Source organism: Thamnophis elegans, chromosome 3 (genome assembly GCF_009769535.1).
Source record: "Thamnophis elegans isolate rThaEle1 chromosome 3, rThaEle1.pri, whole genome shotgun sequence".
NCBI classification, from domain to species: Eukaryota; Metazoa; Chordata; class Lepidosauria; order Squamata; family Colubridae; genus Thamnophis; species Thamnophis elegans.
The window spans coordinates 58,508,184-58,531,032 of NC_045543.1; the positions used below are offsets into that span (position 1 = coordinate 58,508,184).

The following is a 22,849-nucleotide window of genomic DNA, read 5'->3' on the forward strand; positions in this document are numbered from 1 at the left end:
TCAGTTTCAGGTTTTCCCAGATGTGCCAACATGGCGCTCTTAATAAATTGGAACTTTGAGCAAATACTTTGCCTTGGACTCTGATTTAATTTTGGATGCTATTTGGAACACTGACAACTGGTGTGTTTCTGGTATGATGCCTTAACCACCACAACAAACTAGCTATCATGTTTAAAAAACATAACCATAATATACAAATCATGTATTTAACCACACATACACATGTGAACATGTTTTATTTCCACTCTCTGTAGTTACAGTTTGACAGAAATCAAGTATGGACATCAGTCAGTGTTTTTAAAAAAGTTATTTTAACTAAAAAAGTTATTATTATTTTAAAATAGTACCATATCTGAGGCAATCTTACCAGGACATAGAAATGATAGAAATCTCTGAGCAATTCCAGAGAGGTAAAACTTAAAAAAAAATCCTGATTCTATTATTGTAGAGATACCAAGCTGGGCTACAAAAAATCTAGATGGCTGGTAAGTGGAAGGAGAAAGAGACAGAAAACATTAACTTTCCTCGGTCATCTTTTGGTTATTAGTATTTTGCACCACAAAAATCTTACATTTAATTACTGAAATATATGAAAAAAATCTAAAAGGCACTTGTGCTTCCAAGCATTAATAATATAACAAAAAAAACCCCACCTCACCAGAGATAATACAGTTATTTATTTTAAAAATTGCACTTATGTCAACTTTTTAAAAATATTAACAGAACTGAGTCTTCCTGCATGGTATTAAACTTCTTGCTTATAGTGTCTTCAATTTAGAAATACATAGAAATCTCAGAAAAAACAAAATGGCAATATTTTCTAAATTAAAATAGAATAAAATAGAAATAGTAATGGTCTAATTAAAACAAATCAGTGTTTTTAATATCAGTTGATGATCTGTTAATTCTTATTGGGTGTGCTGCAAATATGGCAAATATTTCCTTTAATCAATAATAGCAAAACAGGTTAGGAACGGTCCAGTTATTATTCAAATACGCTAAATAAGAGACGTTATCTTCAACAGCAAAGGATTACATATTTATTGAAAGTTCAGTGTGATACCAATTTCCCCCATTTATTTTCAAAGTCTGGCATTGAATTGAGCCATCAGTTTTTCCAACCTGATTGCTAAGGCAACATCTCCCCTGATTGTCAGCTTTCCAGACATGAAAGCCATCGTTGGCTTTAATTTGCCTGGGGGAAAGAAAGGATAAAATACATTAAGCCATCATAAACATTTGAGATATGTTTATATTTCCGCGGTAGTGCAGTGGTTAGAGTGCAGTACTGCAGGCTACTTCTGCTGATAACCGGCTGCCAGCAGTTTGGCAGATGAAATCTCAACAGGCTCAAGGTTGACTCAGCTTTCCATCCTTCTGAGCAGAGGAGGGTTGCTGCCAGTTTGGCCCAGAGCAGCTCAGAGCGAACTGGTACGGTGGCTCCTATTGGCTCGCCCGCTTGCCTGTGCTCTATACCTGTTTTTATGGCAAAAGACAAATTGTGCACGCATGCACAGCGTGTGGCGCCTCTGCGAGCCCCAACAATCAGCTGGTTGTTGCAGGATGGTGGATTTCACACACGCACACAGCGCAAGTCAGGGGCGTGCGTGAACGGAACGTGCAGATGCGCAATCAGCGAACCAGTAGTGAAGGTAAATGCAACCCACCACTGCTACTGAGGTGGGTAAAATGAAGACCCAGGTTGTTGTGGACAATATGCTGACTCTGTAAACCACTTAGAGAGGGCTGTAAAGCACTATGAAGTGGTACATAAGTCTAAGTGCTATTGCTAAATATCTCCCTCCCTGAATCCTTCTATTGAATTTAATAATAGCACCTAGGTAGTTTTTCAGTAAATACATTTCCTTACTTTAAACAGAAGTGGTATAATATGAGATTCTATAATTTTTTTTCTTTACTAATTTCATTTAACAAATGGCCAAAATTGATATCTCTATGATACTACCAAAATGACCTAAAAGGATATATGGTCTTTCAAGTACTCCAGAAGAATTCTAGATGTCACCAAAAAAAAAAGGGCAAGAAATGCCAGCATGAAACTCTAAATATCATGACATTAAGGCTGCTGGTCAAAGTTAAACTTCTGGTTTAATTTTTAAAGTTTCTTCTTTCTTCCCTTTCTTATATTTATGGTAACATGTTGCCTAAAGATGACCTCCAAAAATCCTTGAAAGCTTGAAAAGTCAACCTTGCTGTGTCATTTTGGTTGCTTTTAATAAAGATATCACAGAAACACTGGGGAGCTGCTTTTCCAGTTTCCGGCAAACGTGAAGACCAGCTGGCCGGCATGCCGGAACCCGGAAGAGCAACAAGCGCCGGCTTGCATGTCCAGAGAGATGGCTCTGTGTTCCACTTCCGGCATGCGTGCCGTAGATTTGCCATCATGGCCTTAGATCCTGTCTGTGACCCAGAGGATGATGGGTACAAAAGTAGAACATCGGTAAAAAACGAACTTGGTGTCAGTTTTGAGTAACTAGAGCAGCATTATGTTTTGAAGCTGGTATTTTCCCTCCCATTAATTCTCAATTTGAACACCTGTACATCGTTAATTGCAAAATGTTAGTGTAGGTTTTGAATAGAAACTAAAAGTTGAGTTTAATACTACCCAGTACAACTTCAGGATTCCTCCCTCAAAATTCAGTATCATTCCCACTGTGTAGCTAGCTGTCTCTAAAAATAGTAACCATTTCAAAAAGCAATAATCCAAATGAAAGATTGAGGGGGGGGGGAATCTGATTAAACAAGGGCAAACATTTTCAAACTGCTTACCTGAAAACATTTTTACAAAGTCATTGCCAGACATGTTCATAATTACATCGACCTTTCCAGGTGCCTCACCAATTCCTGCACTGCCACCTTTGTTCTTAAGATCAATGTACCATGTTCCTCCTTCTTCACCTAAAACAAGAATAATAATCCATGTATAGGAGATAAATTAGTAGGATGTTTCTTTCATTTATAAGCTAAAACAGAGGTCTCCAACCTTGGCAACTTTAAGACTTGTGGACATTGCTGGCTGAGGAATTCTGGGAGCTGAAGTTCACAAGTCTTAAAGTTACCAAGGTTGGAGACCCGTGAGCTAAACAACTTCAATATAACATTCAAATTGCAATTTTCACTGAAATGCCTGTAAGAGAGAGGGAGGAGGGGGGAGAGAAAGAGAGAGAACACAACTAAAAGCCAATTGTATGTGATCCTACATCTGTTGGTAATGATTTCAATAGCTTTTAAATCACTTTCAACTCCATCTTTTGATTTCCCCATGCAATTTAGATTTGTATCCCGCTCTTCCTCTCAGTTTCAGGGCATGTTATATAGATTTTTTTAGCTACTTAGCAATATTGAAAAGAACTGGTGTCATATAAACTTTGATCCAAATTCAGTCATGCAGGGCAGGTGCACATACATCAGTGAGGTCTAAGTAAGTTGTAAATTAGTCAAGGTCTACTGATTTTACCATACAGGTAGTCCTTATTTAACAACTGCTTTTTTAGCAACTGCTGCAACCCCCATGCATCCTTTTGACCTGCACCTCTCTCCTGTATGATCTATCGAAACCACTTTCCCACACAGCCTACCAACCTACACAGCATCTCTTGCACACACCCATATACCCTCCCAAACCTGAGCAGCACTTCTCATTTACCCCATTACACCCCAATTCCTGACATACACATCACAACATCCCCTTGCTGCCTTCCCCACCTGATGGCTATCTACCTGCCTGTTGGCCTTGAACCTGATGGCTTCCCCTGACTTTCTCCTTGTTATCTTACTGCAAGCAAAATAAATGGGGAAACTGGCGGGAAGTCAGAAGTCGTGCCTGCTCCCACAGCATTTTGCTGTGGTCTTTCTGTTTTCATATTCAATTAAGGAAATATCTCTGAAATGACCCAACAGGATACAGATTGTCTAGTGCTGTGATGGCGAACCTATGGTATGCATGCCACAGGTGGCATGAGGAGCCATTTGTTAGGGCATGCGAAGCTCCAACGTGCGCCAGCTTACTTCAGTCTTCTTTTTTGGCCATTTTTCACCCTCCGGAAGCTTCTCTGAAGGCTCCGGAGGGCGAAAAACAGCCCTACAGGCAACCTGGAAGTCACGTTTCCTGAACTTCTGGGTTGCCTGTAGGGCCATTTTTTTGCCCACCAGAGGCTTCAGGGAAGCCTCCTGAAGGCCTCCGGGGAGTGGGGGAAAACTGTTTTCGCCCTCCCCAGGCTCCCAGAAAGCCTCTGGAGCCTGCAGAGGGCAAAAAACGGGTCCATAACAAGCCAAAAGCGGGGGGGGGGGTGTTCGCCTGCATGTGTGTGCGTGTGTGTGTGCCCACATAGAATTATGGGTGTGGGCACACCCTCGCATGACCCCCCCGTGCTCCCCCCACTTTTGGTACGCGATCCAAAAATGGTTAGCCATCACTGGTCTAGTGGATTCCTAACTTCTTAGTTAGATGAGGCTTTCTTCTTCTTCTTGTGGCATATCTGTTATCGGACATTGGTGATCATGTTGGCGATCCTATTTTTATCAACAGCTACACAAAAAAGTGCTGTTGAGTTTTGTCCAAATCAGTCCCTTAGATTTTGACGCCATTATGTTCTTTTTCTGCCTGGATCTCATTTGCCATCAATCTTTCTTTGGAGGTTGTGAAGTATGCCATATTTTTCCGGGTATCACATCACATATCCAAAATATTCTAAAATTTGCTTTTTTTATGGTTTTGATGATTTCCCTTGGCTTTTCCAGGCAGCTTCTCATCTCCTCCTTTCTGATTTTCTCAACCCAAGTTATACATAACAGCCGCCTATAAATCCACATTTCAAATGCTTCTAGTCTCTTCAAGTGGCTTTCTGTCAGAGGCCATCTAGTCTTAATGTCTTAAAATGTGTATAGAATCCTTACCGGATAATTCAAACTGATAAACTCCTTGAGTTGCCTTTACAATATCTTCATTTATCATTCCTTTTATAAGTTTAAATGTTTCTGCTACGGGCCCTGCTGGTTTATCTTCAGCAAAGTGTACATGCAGTTTGTCTCTATCAGGTCCTTCAGCCTTCGTTTTATCAGGACCTTCATTTTTCACAATATCTTGTTTTTTCCCTTCTTTGAAGGTTGGAGAAGCTCCTATAGGACCATCAGCAAGAAGTAAAATTAGCGTTTGGGTTTTAGTAAAGGATGATTTAAAATCTCTAGAGAGATCTATTCCTAATTCAGTCCAATTCTACCATTCTGTATTTAGGACCAAGATTTCCTTCTCATTTTATTAAGAGTATTCTTAGAATTTCTGTTGAACAGAAAAAAAGATCAGCAATCATAAAAACTATCCCAGCAGAACAAACTAAATTGAAGAACAATAGTCTGGTGATACAACATAGCTACAAGTGGATATGTTTATTTACAATTAGAATAAACAGATATAAAATTATGTCAGTTTTACTTAATCAATCAACTGAATGAGCCACAAAAATATTTTGTCCTAAATTCATTAATTTATTTATTTGATGTATGGTGATGTTACATTAGCCAGGAGATTACAAGGCTAATTCAGAGTAGTAGTTTGGCTGACTGCTAGCCTTGCTTTGTTCATGCCTGCACATCTTCCACGGTGTGCCATAGGATGGTGAGCTAGCACTGCACCAGAAAGAAATACGAATGGCTTTCCCGCAGTGTCATCCAAGGCCCTTTCCCTCCATCAAAGCCATCTCACAAACAGATGTCACAACTGGGAAGGTCCAGCGCCAGCAGGAATCTAACCGTCTGCATGAAGTGCTGGCTCATCTCCCCATCAAAATGGTACCTATTTATCTACTCACATAGAACTGCTAGGTGGGCAGAAGCTGAGGCAAGTGACAGGAGCTCACCATACCACCTACCGCTAGGCCTCGAACCACTGGAGCAAAGACTATCTTCAGTGTCATTAATAGTAATAGCACTTAAGACTTATATAGCACTTCATAGTAGTTTATAGACCTCTCTAAGCAGTTCACTGCCAACAATTTGGGTCCTCATTTTACCGACATCGGAAGGATGGAAGGCTGAGTCAACCTTGAGCCGGTGAGATTCAAACTACCGAAGTACTGGTAATCGTGAGTCAGCAGAATTAGCCTGCAGTATTGCATTTTAGCCACTGCACCATCATGCTTCTTGTCCTACATCATATTCTACAAACCAGACGAGCACAATATCCTAATATAAAAACCAAACAAACTACATTATGGTTTATTGTGATTCGTGAATCCAGCCATTGACTTGTATCAAAATGAATTTGTCCAATAACCAAAGTCTTGATAGAACCGATCCATTTTTCCCAGACTTGCAGATTTTACATGTTTTGCATTATTCCAGCATTCTTTCCAGAATTGATCTGGAGAAGAATGGAAATGATGAGGGACAGCAGGAATCTCCCCCCCCCCAAACACACACACACTTCTTCTCCAGAACTAGCAAGTGATAGAGACAAAGTAGTTTCTTTACCATGTGCTTCCATTTTCATTGCTATCATATCAGGATCCACATCTAAAAAAAAATCTGGTATCAAAGGATAACCTAAAATGCAAATGGAAATAATAAAGTGTTTTTTTTTTAAAAAAAAGATTTACCCTCCATATGATAATATCAAACTATTATTATGGCAAGTATTGGTGTTATTTAAAGTAAACATACAAATGCAATCATACATGCATACACATATTTAAATATTTGCAAAGATCCATTTCAGAAACCAGAATGGGCTATGATTTCCTATATGCATATAGGCTATGGAACTCAATAGTGCATCAGAATCTTTTGAACCAATTGTCTAGGATACAGAATTTCTTTTTTTTAAGTTTTTTATTTTTTTCCTTTAATACAAACATGTCATCATTCATTAATCAGTGTGTCGCCTGACTATAATTTTTTGTGTCATAATAGTTAAAACTTACCACCATATTCTTAATATATATATTCTTACCTTAACATTACAACTTTACATATCTCCTGTTATAACATTTCTCTTCCTAATTTATTTAATGTTATAATACATTTTTTCCATATTCATTTTCTAACAAATGATAAAATAACCCCCATATATTATAATAATCAGATTCTTCCTTTAATTGCTAGTGTTAATCTATCCATTTCTGCACATTCTAATATTTTCTTAATCATGTTTTCATCTGCAGGGATTTCTTCCACTTTCCAATTTTTCCAAAATAATCAAATATACATTTACTTCACTATATTTTCCTAGAAGGATACCCAACAAAAACAATTCAGGTTTTGAATCAATATGTTGCTACATCATCTTCTCCAACTACATTCGAATTTTTGCCCAGTATTTTTTTGCTTCTACATATATCCACCATATTTCATTATACGACCCCAGCATCTGGTGGCATTTTCAACGTTTAATTGATTTGTCTTTAAACGTTTTTGGCATTCTTTTAGGTGACATATGCCATCTATAAAACATTTTGTACAAATTGTCTTTGTATGCAGTTGCTATTGTTAGTTTATAATTTCTATCCCACAGGACATAGAATTTCATGGGAAAGATGGAATAGTTTGAGGAAATTTTTCTAGGTGTCGGCAATACAACTGCATTTATAGCGGTATGCAGCATTCTGCAGTAACATGTCCATATTTTGCTGAAAACTGGCACTTTTGTGGCTCAGCAAAACTGTGCCATAGAGCAAGGGTCCCCAAACCTCTGCATCGCGGCCCACTACCCAACCATGATCTGTTCGGAACCAGGCCGTGCGAGTAACATGCCAGCACATGAGCAGCTCATTTGCACAAGCGGCAGGCTGGTGCACAGGTATCTATGTGCAGCTCCACTTGCAGTTGAGTTGCGTGCACACTGACATGGGGGCCTGCCCACTCTTCACACAGCCTGGTTCCCTTTTTCCTGCCTAGCTGGGCTGCCAAGCTGCAAAGGTTGGGGACTGCTCCCACGGGATTGTTTAATGACTGTGGCATTCACTTAATGACCACCACAAAAAAGATTGTAAAATCAAGTCCATCACATGGCTTACAACCATCATAACTTATGATCCGTACAGGCAGGAACCATTATGGTCATATGTCTTAAACAAGGTCTTTGCTCCATTTCGGCCTACAATGTGCCAGGGGAGGCCCACAGAAGCCCGGAGCATCAGAAGGGCATATCTGCCCTTCAAAAGCTCCACTTCGACCTGCAATATGCAGGACAAATGTTGCAGAGCCTCTGTGGTTGTTTGTAAGGGCTTGGTCATAAACTCTACGGGGTGCTTATCGTGTAATTTTGAATGTTCGCTAAGGGAACGCTCGTAACCCAGGGATTACCTGTAGAGGGAGATATGGTCTTGTTTGTGATTTTTATATACAGACACATCCATACATAAAATACTTTTCCCAAAGCATTTTCCTACTTTTCCCAAAGTAAAATGACTAGATGTCATAGGAACTGCTGAAATACAGGTACTCCTCGACGTACAACCACAATTGAGCCCAACATTTCCGTTGCTGAGTGAGACGGTTAAGTGAGTTTTGCCTCATTTTACCACCTTTCTTGCCACAGCTGTTAAGTGAATCACTGCGATTGTTAAGTCAGTAACACAGTTGTAAAGTGAATCTGGTTTCCCCATTGACTTTGCTTGACAGAAGTTTCCAAAACATCATCACATGACCCTGGGACGCTGCAACCATCATAAATATGACCCAGTTGCCAAGCGTCTGAAGTTTGATCATGGGACCATGGGAGAACCATGCAGCGGTTGTAAGTGTGAAAACTGGTCATAAGTCACTTTTTAGTGCCATTATAACTTTGAAGAGTTACTAAGAAAAATGGTGTAAGTCGAGGACCACCTGTAATTAAGTCATTTTTTGGGAAATTGAAAATATTGATATAATCAAGGTAACACAACTAGAAATATATTTGGTTGGGTACAGACTTAGTAATACATAAAATTAGAAGCAACTGAAATCAGTGTGATGTATGTTAGCAATTATGAGTCAATTAGGGGTCTGACGTATAATTTGTAGTAATTTTGGTGTAGTACACAATTCAATGTGTTAAAAATTACATCCACATTACCTGGAGCGACTGCATATACATCAAAGTTCTTAATTCCTTCTTCTCTCAATAAAACCTCATCAATAATGAAGTTTCCGGTGAAACTTTTTGGCTTTGATAAAATACAATAGGCGGCATCTGCTAAAATGTCTGTTTTCCTGCATTGTTTTTCCACACCAGCTCCTCCCAGCATATCCATTGCAGAGGTGTATATAGCTAAAACACAGAAGAATGAAGGGGTTGGTTGAATAATAATTCTTTGATAGTATAGCTGGCACCTGACTCAATAGTAGTAACTGTGAAAGGGATCTTGAAGTCCTAGTAGACAACCATTTAAATATGAGCCAGCAGGGTCTTGCAGCTGCCAAAAAAGCCAATACAGTCCTAGGCTATATTAACATAGGGTTAGAATCAAGATCATGTGAAGTGTTAATGCCACTTTATAATGCCTTGGTATTTGGACTACTCCATCAAGTTTTGGACATCACAATGTAACAAGTGATGTTGAGATTCTAGAAAGAATGCAGAGAAGAGCAACAAAGATGATTGGGGACTGGAGGCTAAAACATATGAGGAACTATTTCTGGAATTGGGTATGTCTAGTTTAATGAAAAGAAGGAATAGGGGAGACGTGATAGCAGTTTTCCAATATCTAAGGGGCTGCCACAAAGAAGAGGGAGTCAAAGTATTCTCCAAAGCACCTGAAGGCAGGACAAGAAGTACTAATCAAGGAGAGAAGCAACTTAGAACTAAGGAGATATTTCCTAACAGAATCAGTGGAACGACTTGCCCCCAGAAGTTGTGAATACTCCAACACTGGAGGTTTTTAAGAAGAGATTGGACAACTATTTGTCTGAAATGGTATAGGGTTTCCTGCCAGAGCAGGACTAAAAGACCTCCAAGACCTCTTTCTGCTCTGAAAAAGGAATATCAAAAGTTCAGCCTTGAGCAAATGGTCAGATGCAGCTCACAATATCCACTCACAACCCAGACACCTGTTGCTTTTCCTTCCCATTGTCAATCACCCCAAGAGCCTTTTATGTGGCCCCATTCTTTTTTTTATAAAGATTTTTTTTTAATAAACACAAACAAACAAAACACACAAAAAAAGCACAAAATCATCTTCCATTACAAATTGTAGAAAGTGTGTTGGTTGGTTACAAAAACTTCCGTGCATCCCTTCCACAGTTATCACCTACAATTCATATTGAATCATATATTTTAAATCAAATATATTTATATATATTACTATCATACCTCAATCTTCATTTGACTATAATTGTTTTTACATCCTTTTACATAAAATATTCCAGATTTAAAGCAAAACCACATAATGGCATTCCATTAGCTCTTCCCAATATCATCCAGTAACATTACATCTTTATAAGATGTTATAGATGTTCTAAATAAAAATTGGTTATATTTAATAACAGAGTTTCTAAACCTCCTTTCGTAGTCACCATTTGCAATTTATATCAAATTTCCTCTTATCAAACATATATGTATGTATGTATGTATGTATGTATATATATATATATGCATTATTATCATTATCAATCGATTATTTAACTGTATCCATTATCACTTCATTTTATACATAATGCTCTAAATTTAACTAAATTTGACTTAATTTTTTATTATAAGCTTTCATTACATCAACCTGTGTCTTTCCAGTAATAGTGCAGTCTTATGTCTCTTGCCATTTGTGGCATTAGTATTCTGGTTATTTCCTTAGTAAGTTTTGTATGGACTTCTCTTCACAACTTATTGCTTATTGCATATCTTGTATAAGCTTGAAACCCTCCATCTGCTTCAGCTTATCCTATCACTAGTGCTTCTGACAAAATCTCTCTCCTTAGTTCCATCAATTCTTCCCTCTTTTCTTCTTCTATACTTTGAAATCTGGGGTAGAGCTCCAGTCCATCTATCTCCCCTTTCCATATTTCATTCTTTCCATTTCCAACCATGCTCAGTTCATTGTCAGTATCAACAATTTTCTTGTCTCTTTGTTTATTTTTTCCTTCAGTTTTTAGAACTCTGACCTCCACTTTCTTTATTTGATGAACATCCTCAATTTTTCCATCAAATTTTACTGTTCTACAATCTATGTTCTCCAATCTCTTCTCAATTTTCTCTGTTACTTCTAATAATTTTTGAATCTTTTGCAATGTTAAGGTTTCTTTTTCATGTTGCGCCATTCTTCCAACACTGCCATTCTGGCATTCAAAACTTTTTATTAAATTTAAAGCAAGTTCATTTATAATCTTTCAAGACAAGGCTTTGTTTTCACTCCACTCCAGCTGCCAATAAAACTCCCGAAGAGCACCTGTATAAACAACCCATGCTCTTCTCACTATCACTCTCTGTAAACAAGCTGTGGAACCTTGAAATGCAAAGTCAAATGATCAAAGAGAAAAAAGAAAAGACAATATTTCCAAGCCTTTCAAGCCCCCAGCCTCCAAGTGGCAGTGTTACTTCCTTTCCCTCTGTTATTACAGCCCTCTTTGTATTCCTTTTATATCTTCTTTATATTCCAGGCTTAAAGAAAACAAAATTCTTAAATGGAGAAAAAAAAAACCATCCAATCCAGCATTATAAAAATAAAGAAAAAGATTTTAATCCATAGGTGTAAAAAAAAAGAATATAAGAAGTAGAAGAAAAACTAATCCATTCAATTTAAAGAATAGGAAACATTTGCAAAAGTTCCATCCGTAAAAGAAATTTTTAAAAAAAGGATAATACACTGTCTAATGTAGCTTAATTTTGCCGCTTGTTCTCTTCTGTTTTCAAATTTAATTTAGCTTTAATTATTTTTTGGGGGGGTAGTCTCTTTTATAATAATAAGATTTCCTCACCAGATGGACACCCTTTCTCTTTCCGTTTTCCTCCCATTCCAGAGCTGTCCCAACTTCAGCAGCTTCAATGGCTGTGCTTCTGTCGCCGGTAAAAAGAGATTCTCCTGCATCAATCAGGGACTTTGCGGTGTCCCTGAGATCAGCAGGATGTACTCTTCCCTGTCACTGTCTCTTCGGGAGACTGTCTCTTAAGTCCAAAAGGACTGTCCAGCGGCAAAAGTATTGACTGCTATTCCTGCCGCTGGATGGTCCATTTGGACCTAAGCCATCCCGCAAAGACGGTGATTGAGAAGGGCACCTCCTGCTTATCTCAGGGACATCGCAAAGTCCCTGAAAGATCCAGGAACAGCTTTTTTTTCTGGTGACAGAAACGCAGCTAATGAAGCTGCTGAAGTTGAGACAGCTCCAGAATGGGAAGAAAGTGGAAAGAGAAAGTGTGTCGAATTGGTGAGGAAATTTTATTATTAGAGGAAGAGACTACCCAAGAAAAAAAAATTAAGTTAAGATTGAAGACAAAAGATTGTAGGCGGCAAGATTGATCTGCATTGAACTTAGTGTGTTATCCAGTTTCTAATTTTTTTTCACGGATGGAACTTTTGCAGGGGCTCTCTATTTTTTAAACTGAATGAATTAATTCTTTCTTCTTCTTTTTTCACTTTTGCTTATACCTATGGATTAAAATTCTCTTCTTTTTTATAATGCTTGATTTCATTGATTGGATTGTTTTTGATCTCCATTTAAGGGTTTTTTAGTTTCTTAAGTTTGGAATATAAAGAAGAAAATAAGAAGGATTATAAAGAGGGTTGTAACAACAGGAGGAAAAGCAGTTACACTGCCACTTAGAGGCTGGAGGCTGGATACATTGTTTTTTCTTCTTTCTCTTTGATCACTTGAGATTCAAGGTTCCTTCAGCTTGTTTACTGACAGTAATAGTAGGAAGAGTACAAATTGTTTATATAGGTGCCTTTTGGAAGTTCTATCACTAGCTATTGGAGGGAAGACAACATTTGGACTTGAAAGATAATAAATGAATGAACCTAAATGAACCTGTTTGAAGTTTATTAAAATAGTCTTGAACCCTATAGTGGCAGTATCTGAAAAATCAGGAAAAAGAAACCGTAACATTGCAAATGATTATGTTTGAAATTCAAAATCTATTAGTTGTGACAGAGAGAATTGAAAAGAGATTGAAGAATATGGAATACAAAACAGAAAAATCTGATGGAGAAACTGAGGATGTTTACCAAATGAAAAAAATGGGGGACAGAGTTCAAAAGATGGAAGAAAAAAAATGAGCAAAGAGATAAGAAAACTGTGGATACTGACAACAAAGTGAGCAGTGTGAAGACGGACTTTCAGGCTGCTCCTGAATGTCCATCTAAACCGGATCATCTGGACGGTTCTTTTTGGACCCAAGCTGTCCCGAAGAGACAGTGAAAGGTAGGGGGAGACCCTGTGGTCCCAGAGACACCCGCAAAGTCTCTGGGCACCCAGGAAAAACCCTCTTTGCCAGTGATTTCCGGACTAGCCGCAAGGCTACTGAAGCTGCTGACAGCCCCAAATAGACTGGATAAGAAACATGTCGTGCTGGTGAGAGTTTTAAAATCTTTTTTTTACTGGAAAGAGAACACTCTAAATTTGGAAACTCAGTTTAAAATAAGTCTGACTAGTGAGAAAAGCGGCGGGTATAAGCTTTGCCAATTGAAGGTTTTTTTTTTTTCTGTTTCTCTTTTTATCTCTGGAAACCAGGCTGGACTTTCTTACAATTCAAATCGGCTTTCTGTGTTTTTCTTCTTACCGTTGATATTTTTAACTTTGGATCTTGTGGGGACATTGAACCTAAACTTAAAGTGCTCTGAAGATCTGTTTTTTAGCTTTTAGGTTGCTTTTTAGTAATTCTTGTTATTTTCTTTTTTTTGTAAACAAAGTTACGGAAGCTTTGATACTGAGTTGATACAAGTTAATAAGTTAATACAAGCTAACACTGCCATCTAGCGGACTTGAAATATTGTTATCGAAATTTCCCCTATAATCTATCTGACTTAAAAAAAAAAGGTAGGCTTTATTTACACAGCTGCAGCCTTTTCTTATCTGGAACTTTGCCTCAGACTAAATAACAAAGCAGCAAAGGAAGCTGAGAATGACCTTGGAAAGACTTTTATCTTAGGAGGAAGGAAAATGAGACATCAGACTGAACTTATTTGTTTTAGCTTGGTGGCAGTTTTTTATATTATTTTCATATTATTTTGCTGGGGAGATATTGATCTTTTTCTTTTTTTTATTATCCCCTTTGACTTTTTGATGCTTTACCTTTTTTTTTTTTGCTTGAAACATCCTTGGGGTTTTTTTTTATCCTATGTTTTCTTTTTGCATTTTTTTTTTGGGGGGGGAAGACATTGGGACATCAATGGATGGCTCATCTTAAATTTTGAGCAAACCAGACTGAAGAGCTCTTTTTTCTCTCTTTTCTTTTCTTCTTCTTTCCCTCTCTCTCCTCTTTCTCTCTCTTTTTTTACCCTCTTTCTTAAGTCAGACTTCCACTCTCCCCACCCTTCTTTTTTCTCTTATGCCCTTTTCTCATTGTACTTACAACCTTACACCTTCAAAAATTTGTTGATCGTGAGTAGAAAAGTAGCTCCTGTTGGGTCTACAACAATAACTCCTGCCCCCTCACCTGCGGGAGGTCAGAGGTCAATACAACCAATGTTTCAGCAAGAAAAAGAGAAAGGTGCAAACTTTGAGACAATCATGCAAGCGATACAGAAAATGCAAGTAGGACTTGATAGTAGGGATGACAAGATAGACACCCTTGTAAAGAAGTCTGAGATTATGGAAGAAAGAATGGAGATAATAGAACAACAAAACCAAAGCATAGTACAAAAAGTTGATAAAATGGAAGGAAAAATGGAAAGTATGCACAACTGGATGATGAAATATGAAGACAGGATTCAAAAAATTGAAGATAAAATCCAAGAAGGAGAGAAGAAAATCGAGAAGTTAGATAGCAGACTAAGCGATGTGGAAAGAGAGAGTAGTGGGATACTAAGATGGGAGATGGATAGGTCTGAATTTTTGTTAAGATTTCAAAACATAGAAGAAGAAAAAGGGGAGAACTTAGTACAGATAATATCTCAGATCCTGATAAATGTTTTAGACATATCCCACGGGAAGATGATAGATATAATAGACGAAGTCTTTCGAGTACATACAAGATATGCAATGAGAAATGCTCTTCCAAGGGAAGTGCATGTAAGATTTACTAAGAAAACAACCAAATTACAAATTTTATAGAAAATGAGAGATAGAAAATTAGAATATAAAGGCAAGGAGATCGTAGTTCTCAAACAAATTCCGAGAGAGGTGAAAAAGAGGAGAAGAGAATACCAATTCCTGATCAAAGTTCTGATTAAAAAAGGCATTAATTACAGATGGCTTATACCGGAAGGTTTACTATGTACATGGCAAGGACAAAGGCACACAATAGACACAATTGATAAGGCAGAAGCCTTTTATGCAGAATATTTCAGAGAAATGGCTGAGAAAACTGGGAAAGATGACTCTGTGGCACAACTGCTGGAGTCACCCACAACTGAGACTGAAAAAGTAGAAGGAGCTGTAGGTGGAATTGAGAAAGAAGAAGGTGTGGTGGGGGATGTAAGCTGCAAAGAAAAACAAGATCTCCAGATCTACTAGAGCTATAAACCCTGTATATAAAGTATAAACATGGAAGAAAGAAAAATGATTACAATTAACATTAATGGACTTAATTTGGTAACTAAAAGAAAGAAAACATTTCATAAATTAGAGAAGTTAAATTAGAGAAGTGCAAGTGGGCTGTAAACTAATTCTTGCCTACAAGAAATATATATCCAAAAGGGATATGAACATCTACTAATTCAACCAAAGCTTGGGGAAATGTTTTCAACATTGGCGAACTGTAAGAAAAGAGGAGTGATCTTCTGTATTAAAGGCAATATTCCAGCAAAACTAATTTATGCAGATGAAGAGGGAAGAATTTTGATGGTGGAAATTATGGATACCAAAAAAACACTCCTAATTGGAATGTATGCCCCCAATGAAAAACAAGACGAATTATATAAAAAATTACACCAAAAAATTTTGGACTGAGAATCCAGGGGGCTTAGCAGTGAGAAGACGGATTTTCAGGCTATTCCTGAAATTCCCTTATTCCGAAGCACTTGGACGGTTCCTTTTTGGACCCAAGCTGTCCCGGAGAGACAGTGAAAGGTAGGAGGAGATCCAGTGGCCCCAGAGACGTTCGCAAAGTCTCTGGGGGCTTGGAATTTAACCTCCTTTGCCAGTGACTTCCGGATTAGCCATAAGGCTAACTGAAACTGCAGATAGCTCCAAAGAATGGCAAAGTGTTTCCAGCTGGTAAGGTGATTTTATTACTCAGAGAAAGACAGTCCGCCTAAAAATTCAAGCTAATTTAAATTAAAGAACAGCAGAATCTAGCGACGATTTCGATCTCTTTATTGGTTTATGGACGGTGGTTACCCTATTTTTTAAATATTTTAAATGCTATTTACATGGACAAAGGATAGATTACTCCAACATCTCCTCTGATCCTCTGCAAGTGGGCTGTAAACCAATTCACTATAATATGGCTCCTTACAACTTGACACTTTTATTGCTTGGCTGGATTGGTCTAAGATCAGATAAGATTGTACAGTTCCCAGCTTGTTTTTACTTGCAAATACTTCAGAGTTCCCAAAGAAAAAATACTAACTGCGTACAAATATGGTGTCTATTCAAGCCTCTATTCAAATGATTTCTTTGGCACTACAAAAATTATCTGCCACACATGATAGAATTGAGAGGAAACTGGATTATCTGCTGTTTCTAGCAACAAAATATGAGGGGGGAAAATGAGAACGTTGAACGTTTGAATGTTCTTCAAATACAAACTGAGGATGTCAGAGATAAAGATTTTCAATTTGCTGATATTTGGGGCAACTAGTTTACCTCTGAGGGAGAAAAAGATGGAATGTCTGAAGGGGGAGCAGCCACACAGAAGATTTACTTCAAAAGACAGGGCGCAGGAGGAGTGAGAAGCATTAAATAATTTATAATTTATGAAATACCATCTGCAAAACTTTTGATACCACCACTGAGAATTAAAGACAAGCTGATAAAGGAAATAAACGGAGGACAGCAGCATTATATGAGAGGCACCATAAGCAAAAAGGTGCAAAGATTTTTTTGTATGGACTTGCTCATAAAGATGTTTGGAGAATTCGACCTATGAATGGCAACAGGATTAAGGAGGTTCTGTTACTGGAGAGACACAGGCTGATAGATGGAAGAGTACAATTTAAAACTAGCTAAACCTAGTTAAATTCATTTGTAATAGATATAGTTGAATAATAATTGATAATGATATTAATATATATAATGTTGAGTTGCTATGATAAATAATAATTGGATATGAGAAGGAAGGTTAGAAATATTCTTGGACTATATATAAAGGTTATTAATCACAATAATTATTACTATAAAAAATAAAATAAAACTATATACAGTTAAATCTTAACTAATATGGGGAAAATGCTACGATATACGATATAATTAAATAAAGAAAGGAGAATGATAATAAACTATATACATGGAGGATGGAATTTTTGGTATTAAATATTATGGATGTTTAGCTAAAACAGAATATGAGGATTTGATGTTAATGGAGGATTTTATAAGCAAGTAAATGAAATGCTAGCATGTGGTTATGGATTAAATCTTTGGCATAGTTAAGGATGAAGGATGTTTAAACAACTGTAGTCAACTAAAAGTGGAGGTATGATGATGTTAATATGGTAAACATTTGACTTAAGATATTTGAATTAATATGAATTAATGGAAGAAATGCACAAAAACTTGTTGTAACCAGCTGATATACTTTTTTATAACATATACTTGTGGTTTTTTTTTGTTTTTTGTTTTTTCTCTGTCTTGTTTTTTGTTCTTTTTTGTTTTGATTTTTTTCCCCACTGTTGTGGGCATGTGTTGTTTATGTAACAAAAAAAATTTAAAAAAATTATTAATTAAAAAAAAAATTTTTGGACTTAGACTATGTTGATATTTATATGATGGGAGACTTTAATGGCATCGTGAACCAAAACATGGACTATAAAACACACAAAATAAAAAAGCTAAATAGAAAATTACTGCCGAAATCCTTCTTTAGGATGATAGATGAAGTAAATCTAAAAGATATATGGAGAGAAAGAAATGCCAAAAAAGAACAATACACTTTTTATTCAAATAGACATTCATCATTTTCTAGAATAGATATGATATGGGCTTCAGCAGAACTGATCTGCAACGTACAAGAGATTGGAGCAAGCACTTGGGCGGACCACAACCCAATTTCAATTAAATGGAAAGGCCAAAGGGCAAGATCTAGATGGACATTAAATAATACCATATTGAAAGAAAAAGACTTTGTACAAAAAATGGAAAAAGAGTTAGTCCTTTCTTTAAAGAAAATAGGAAAGAAGATACATCAATGCAGAAACTTTGGGATACAATGAAGGCTGTTACTAGAGGTCTGATAATAGACTATACAAGGAAGAGAAATTTAAAGAAAAAACAAATGCATAAAGCTTTAGATAATGATTACAAAATACTTGAAAGAGAATTACAGAGATCGCCACAAAAAAAAGATGTCAAGATAAAAATGGATATAATTAAACATAAAATGGATCTACTGGAAAAGGAAGAACTGGCCCAAAAAATTAGAGGTGCTAAACAGAACTATTTTGAAAATGCAAATAAACCAGGCAGGTGGTTGGCATATAAGCTGGAAAAAGAGAGAGAAACAAAGAAAATACTCCAATTAAGAGGTGAACAAGGACAAATTCAGTATGGAAATACTGAGAAAAAAAATATTATACAAGACTACTATGCTAAGCTCTACGAACAAGAGAAGGTGGAGGAGGGAGGAGTCAAAAAGTACTTATAGGATGCCAATCTTCCCCAGATATCAGAGGAAACTAGAACAATGCTAGAAAGTAAAATAACAATGAGGGAGCTAACGGATGTATTTAAAAAACAAAATAATGGGAAAGCCCCAGGACCGGATGGACTACCCGTGGAATTCTATAGAATATTTGAAGAAATTTTGATTCTCCCACTCCTACAAGTCATGAATGAAGTTATGTATGAGAGTAAAATACCAAAGTCATGGTCAGAAGCATATATTACATTGCTACCCAAGGAAGAGCCCGATTTAACACAAACCAAGAACTATAGACCAATTTCTTTATTAAACTCAGATTATAAGCTATTTGCATCTATACTAGCTGAGAGACTTAAAAAACATTTAAATAACTTCATCCACTCAGATCAAAATGGCTTTTTACCTAAGAGACAAATTAAAGATAATATGAGAATGATTTTGAATACTTTGGTATATTATGAGGCCCACCCCAAAAAACAAATGGCTTTGATGTTTCTTGATGCACAGAAGGCCTTTGACAATGTGAATTGGCAATTTATGTTTTTACAACTGGAGCAGATGAACTTTGGTAAGAAATGTATTCAAACCATACGAATGATATATCAGAAACAAACAGCAAAGATTATGGTAAATGGAGAATTAACAGATCCTATTAAAATAAAGAGAGGTGAGACAAGATTGCCCATTATCACCATTACTCTTCGTCTTAACATTAGAGGTTTTAAACAGAAAGATTAGAGAAGAAGAAGAAATAAGAGGAATGAAAATTAAGAAAGAAGAATATAAGCTACAAGCCTTTGCAGATGACTTAGTTTTTATCCTTGAAGATCCACTAGAAACAGCACCCAAACTGCTAGAAAGAATAGAGGAATATGGAAAAGTAGCAGGCTTGAAAATAAACAAAGACAAAACAAAGATTATGACAAAGAATATGCCAGCAACACAAAAGGAAGAGTTGTCAGAAACGTTGCAGATTCAAATTACAAGTAAGATTAAATATTTGGGGATATACCTATCACCTAGATGCAGTACTCTTAAGGAGGACAATTAGACTAAACTAGACTAAAACAACAAATAGCGACTGATGTGATGAAATGGGAAAATTTACAACTATCAATGATGGGAAGAATTTCTACAATTAAAATGAACATTTTACCTAGAATCTTATACCTGTTCCAGACAATCCCAATCAGATTGGGTAAGGACTTTTTTCAAGACTTAACAAAATAGTTTTGAAGTTTATTTGGCAAGGGAAAAAAGCCAGAATAAAACTTAAATTGCTACAAGATGCTAGATCTAGAGGAAGATTTGGCCTACCTGATTGGGAGCTATACTACCAAGCAACAAACTTGATGTGGATTAAGGAGTGGATATCATTAAAAAACTCTAGATTATTGAATGTAGAAGGTCATGATTTATTGTTGGGATGGCATGCTTTCTTATGGTATAAGGGAACTAAAGCACATGGCTATTTTAGAAGACACTATATAAGGGAGGCTTTGTTATTAAACTGGGGAAAGGTAAAAAGATTATACTACTTAAAAATTCCAGTCTGGATATCAACGATTGAAGCATTTTCATATCCAATAATATATAAAAAGGAACAAACAGTTAGATATGTTGAAATATTGAATGCAGAGGGTGAACTCAAATCTATCCAAGAGATGAAACAAGAAGGGATAGAAATGAATTGGTATTCATATGTACAGATACAATCTAGATATAATGAAGATAGAAAATCTAAAGGTTTTTACAATAAAATGACTGAGTTAGATAAAATTTTAACAGGTACTGATGAAAAAGTAATTAAAAAACTATACGGATATTTATTGGAAGTTAAATTACAAGAAGAACAAGTTAAAGAAATTATGATAGCTTGGGGGAAAAACTTTGGGTATGAGATTGATTTAGAGAAATGGCAGAAACTGTGGTCTCAAAATTATAAAATGACAATGTCTACTCCATAGAGAGAAAATTTGTATAAGATGTTTTACAGGTGGCATCTACCCCCAACCAGAATTGCAAGAATGTCCAAGAATAAATCAGAAAAGTGTTGGAAATGTCATCAGATACCGGGCTCATATTACCACATATGGTGGACTTGCATTGAAGCTAAAAGATACTGGACTAAAATCCACATGTGGTTGGAGAAAATGACACACAAACAAATAGACTTCAAACCAGAGGTCTTTTTATTGGGGATAATACCAGAAATCTATAACAAAGACTTAAAATATCTGATTGTAAATGTATTAACAGCAGCCAGAATCGTATTTGCAAAAAACTGGAAAAATGAAACAATACCAAAACAGGAAGAAGTTATTCGAAAAATAATGGACTGTGCTGAAATGAGTAAATTGACACTTGAAATTAGAGAACAAGAGGACGAGCAATTTTATAAGATATGGGACTTGTTTTATCAGTGGCTTGGGGAAAAAAACCTGGAAATTAAAAATGTCTTACTCATGTTTTAACTGAAGGAGTTAAATGATAACACAACCATGCTGTGAAATAGATTAACAACGATACAATGAAAAACTGATATATCTATGAATTGAATATTTTAGAACTTTTTGCTTTAAAAAGGATAAGGATAACAATGGTTTTAGGTATATTTGATAGAGGTTTGGTGATATAATGTATAACCTTAAGAACATATTACAATGATATCTTGTTGATAAATAATTTTAATAAGGGAATAATTAAAAAATTGGTATATATATGTAGCGATCACTTAGAATATTTTGTTGAAAAATGAAGGAATAAGACTTCCGTTTGAAGGTATGAGGTACAAGGATAACAATGAACATAAGCATACCTGATAGTTGATTGATGGAATTATGTATAATGGAAAATAGTGATATTTAAATATAAATGGTTGGTAAAAAAAAAATCTTTTTTTTTCTTTCCACATGGGGATAATATAAAGATATACTGTTATTAAATAGATAATCAAGAATGTAAGGGAACTATGATTTATTGGAAAAAAAATAATATTTCGTAATTGAATGTATACTGTACAATGAAAGTGAGGTATTTAGTTATACTAGATGAAAAATCTGTGATGGTAAATGTTATTCGAGAATATGGATGTTAAAACACCTATAACCAAACGACATGTTGTATGTGATGACGCTTTTGTGTGTGTGTGTATTTTCTTTTTGTTTTTTTTATTGTTGTCTGTAGGTATTGTTTGTGTAATAAAAATAAAAATTTATTAAAAAAACAAAAAACAAAGGGAGTGTAGTGTGGTAATGGCAAGAGCGGAATATGGAAAAGGGAGATGGATGGATTGGAACTCTACATCAGACTTCAAAGCACAGAAGAAGAAAAGAGAGAAAAATTGATGGAGATAAGGAGAGAAATCTTGATAGACGCACTAGCAATAACCAAAGATAAGCTGATGGAAAGAGCAGATGTTGGGTTTCAAGCTTTTGTGAGATATGAAAGAAACAGCATGTTGCCAAGGGAGGTTTATACAAGATTTATTAAGAAAGTAACTAGAACATTAATCCTACAAATGGCAAAAGATATAAGACCGTACTATTGCTGGAGGGATACAGGTTGATGCAATGAAAATGTATAATAAAAATTAAGCTAAATTTAGTTTACTAGTAGTATTTGTAAAATGAAAGGACAATAGCTATAGTTAAATAATGATTAATAATAACAATACATAGGTATATTAGTTTGATAATATGAAATTTTATATAAACAATATATGGAGATTATGAGGGGAGGTTTAAAAGCTTTATCTAGAATATGTTATAAAGATGTATTGTGATTGGATGATTTTAGGATGATTTAATGGAATGTTATCATATAATCCTATGCTGGATTTTGAATATAATGTATAAAAGGACATAAAAACAATTATAGTCAAATTAAGGTTGAGCTATAATAATTGTGATATACATGAATATAGGTGAATTTAAAATATGCAATGTGATATGAAAAGCAAGTAATGAC

At 36.0% G+C, this 22,849-nt stretch overlaps 1 protein-coding gene across 2 annotated transcripts in view; it reads right to left on the bottom strand.

Annotated features, from left to right (window-relative positions):
- Window positions 1-219: 219 nt before the first annotated feature.
- HSDL2 (hydroxysteroid dehydrogenase like 2) overlaps window positions 220-22,849 on the bottom strand; it is a 64,974-nt gene continuing 42,344 nt past the window's right edge. For both annotated transcript variants that reach the window (XM_032213153.1, XM_032213152.1), the window contains 5 exons: window positions 9,071-9,265; window positions 6,490-6,561; window positions 4,918-5,139; window positions 2,791-2,919; window positions 220-1,195 (listed from right to left, as the gene is read on the bottom strand). In XM_032213153.1, the coding sequence (XP_032069044.1) occupies window positions 1,083-1,195; window positions 2,791-2,919; window positions 4,918-5,139; window positions 6,490-6,561; window positions 9,071-9,265 (731 nt within the window). In that variant the 3' untranslated portion in view covers window positions 220-1,082. The remainder of the gene's footprint in view (window positions 1,196-2,790; window positions 2,920-4,917; window positions 5,140-6,489; window positions 6,562-9,070; window positions 9,266-22,849) is intronic.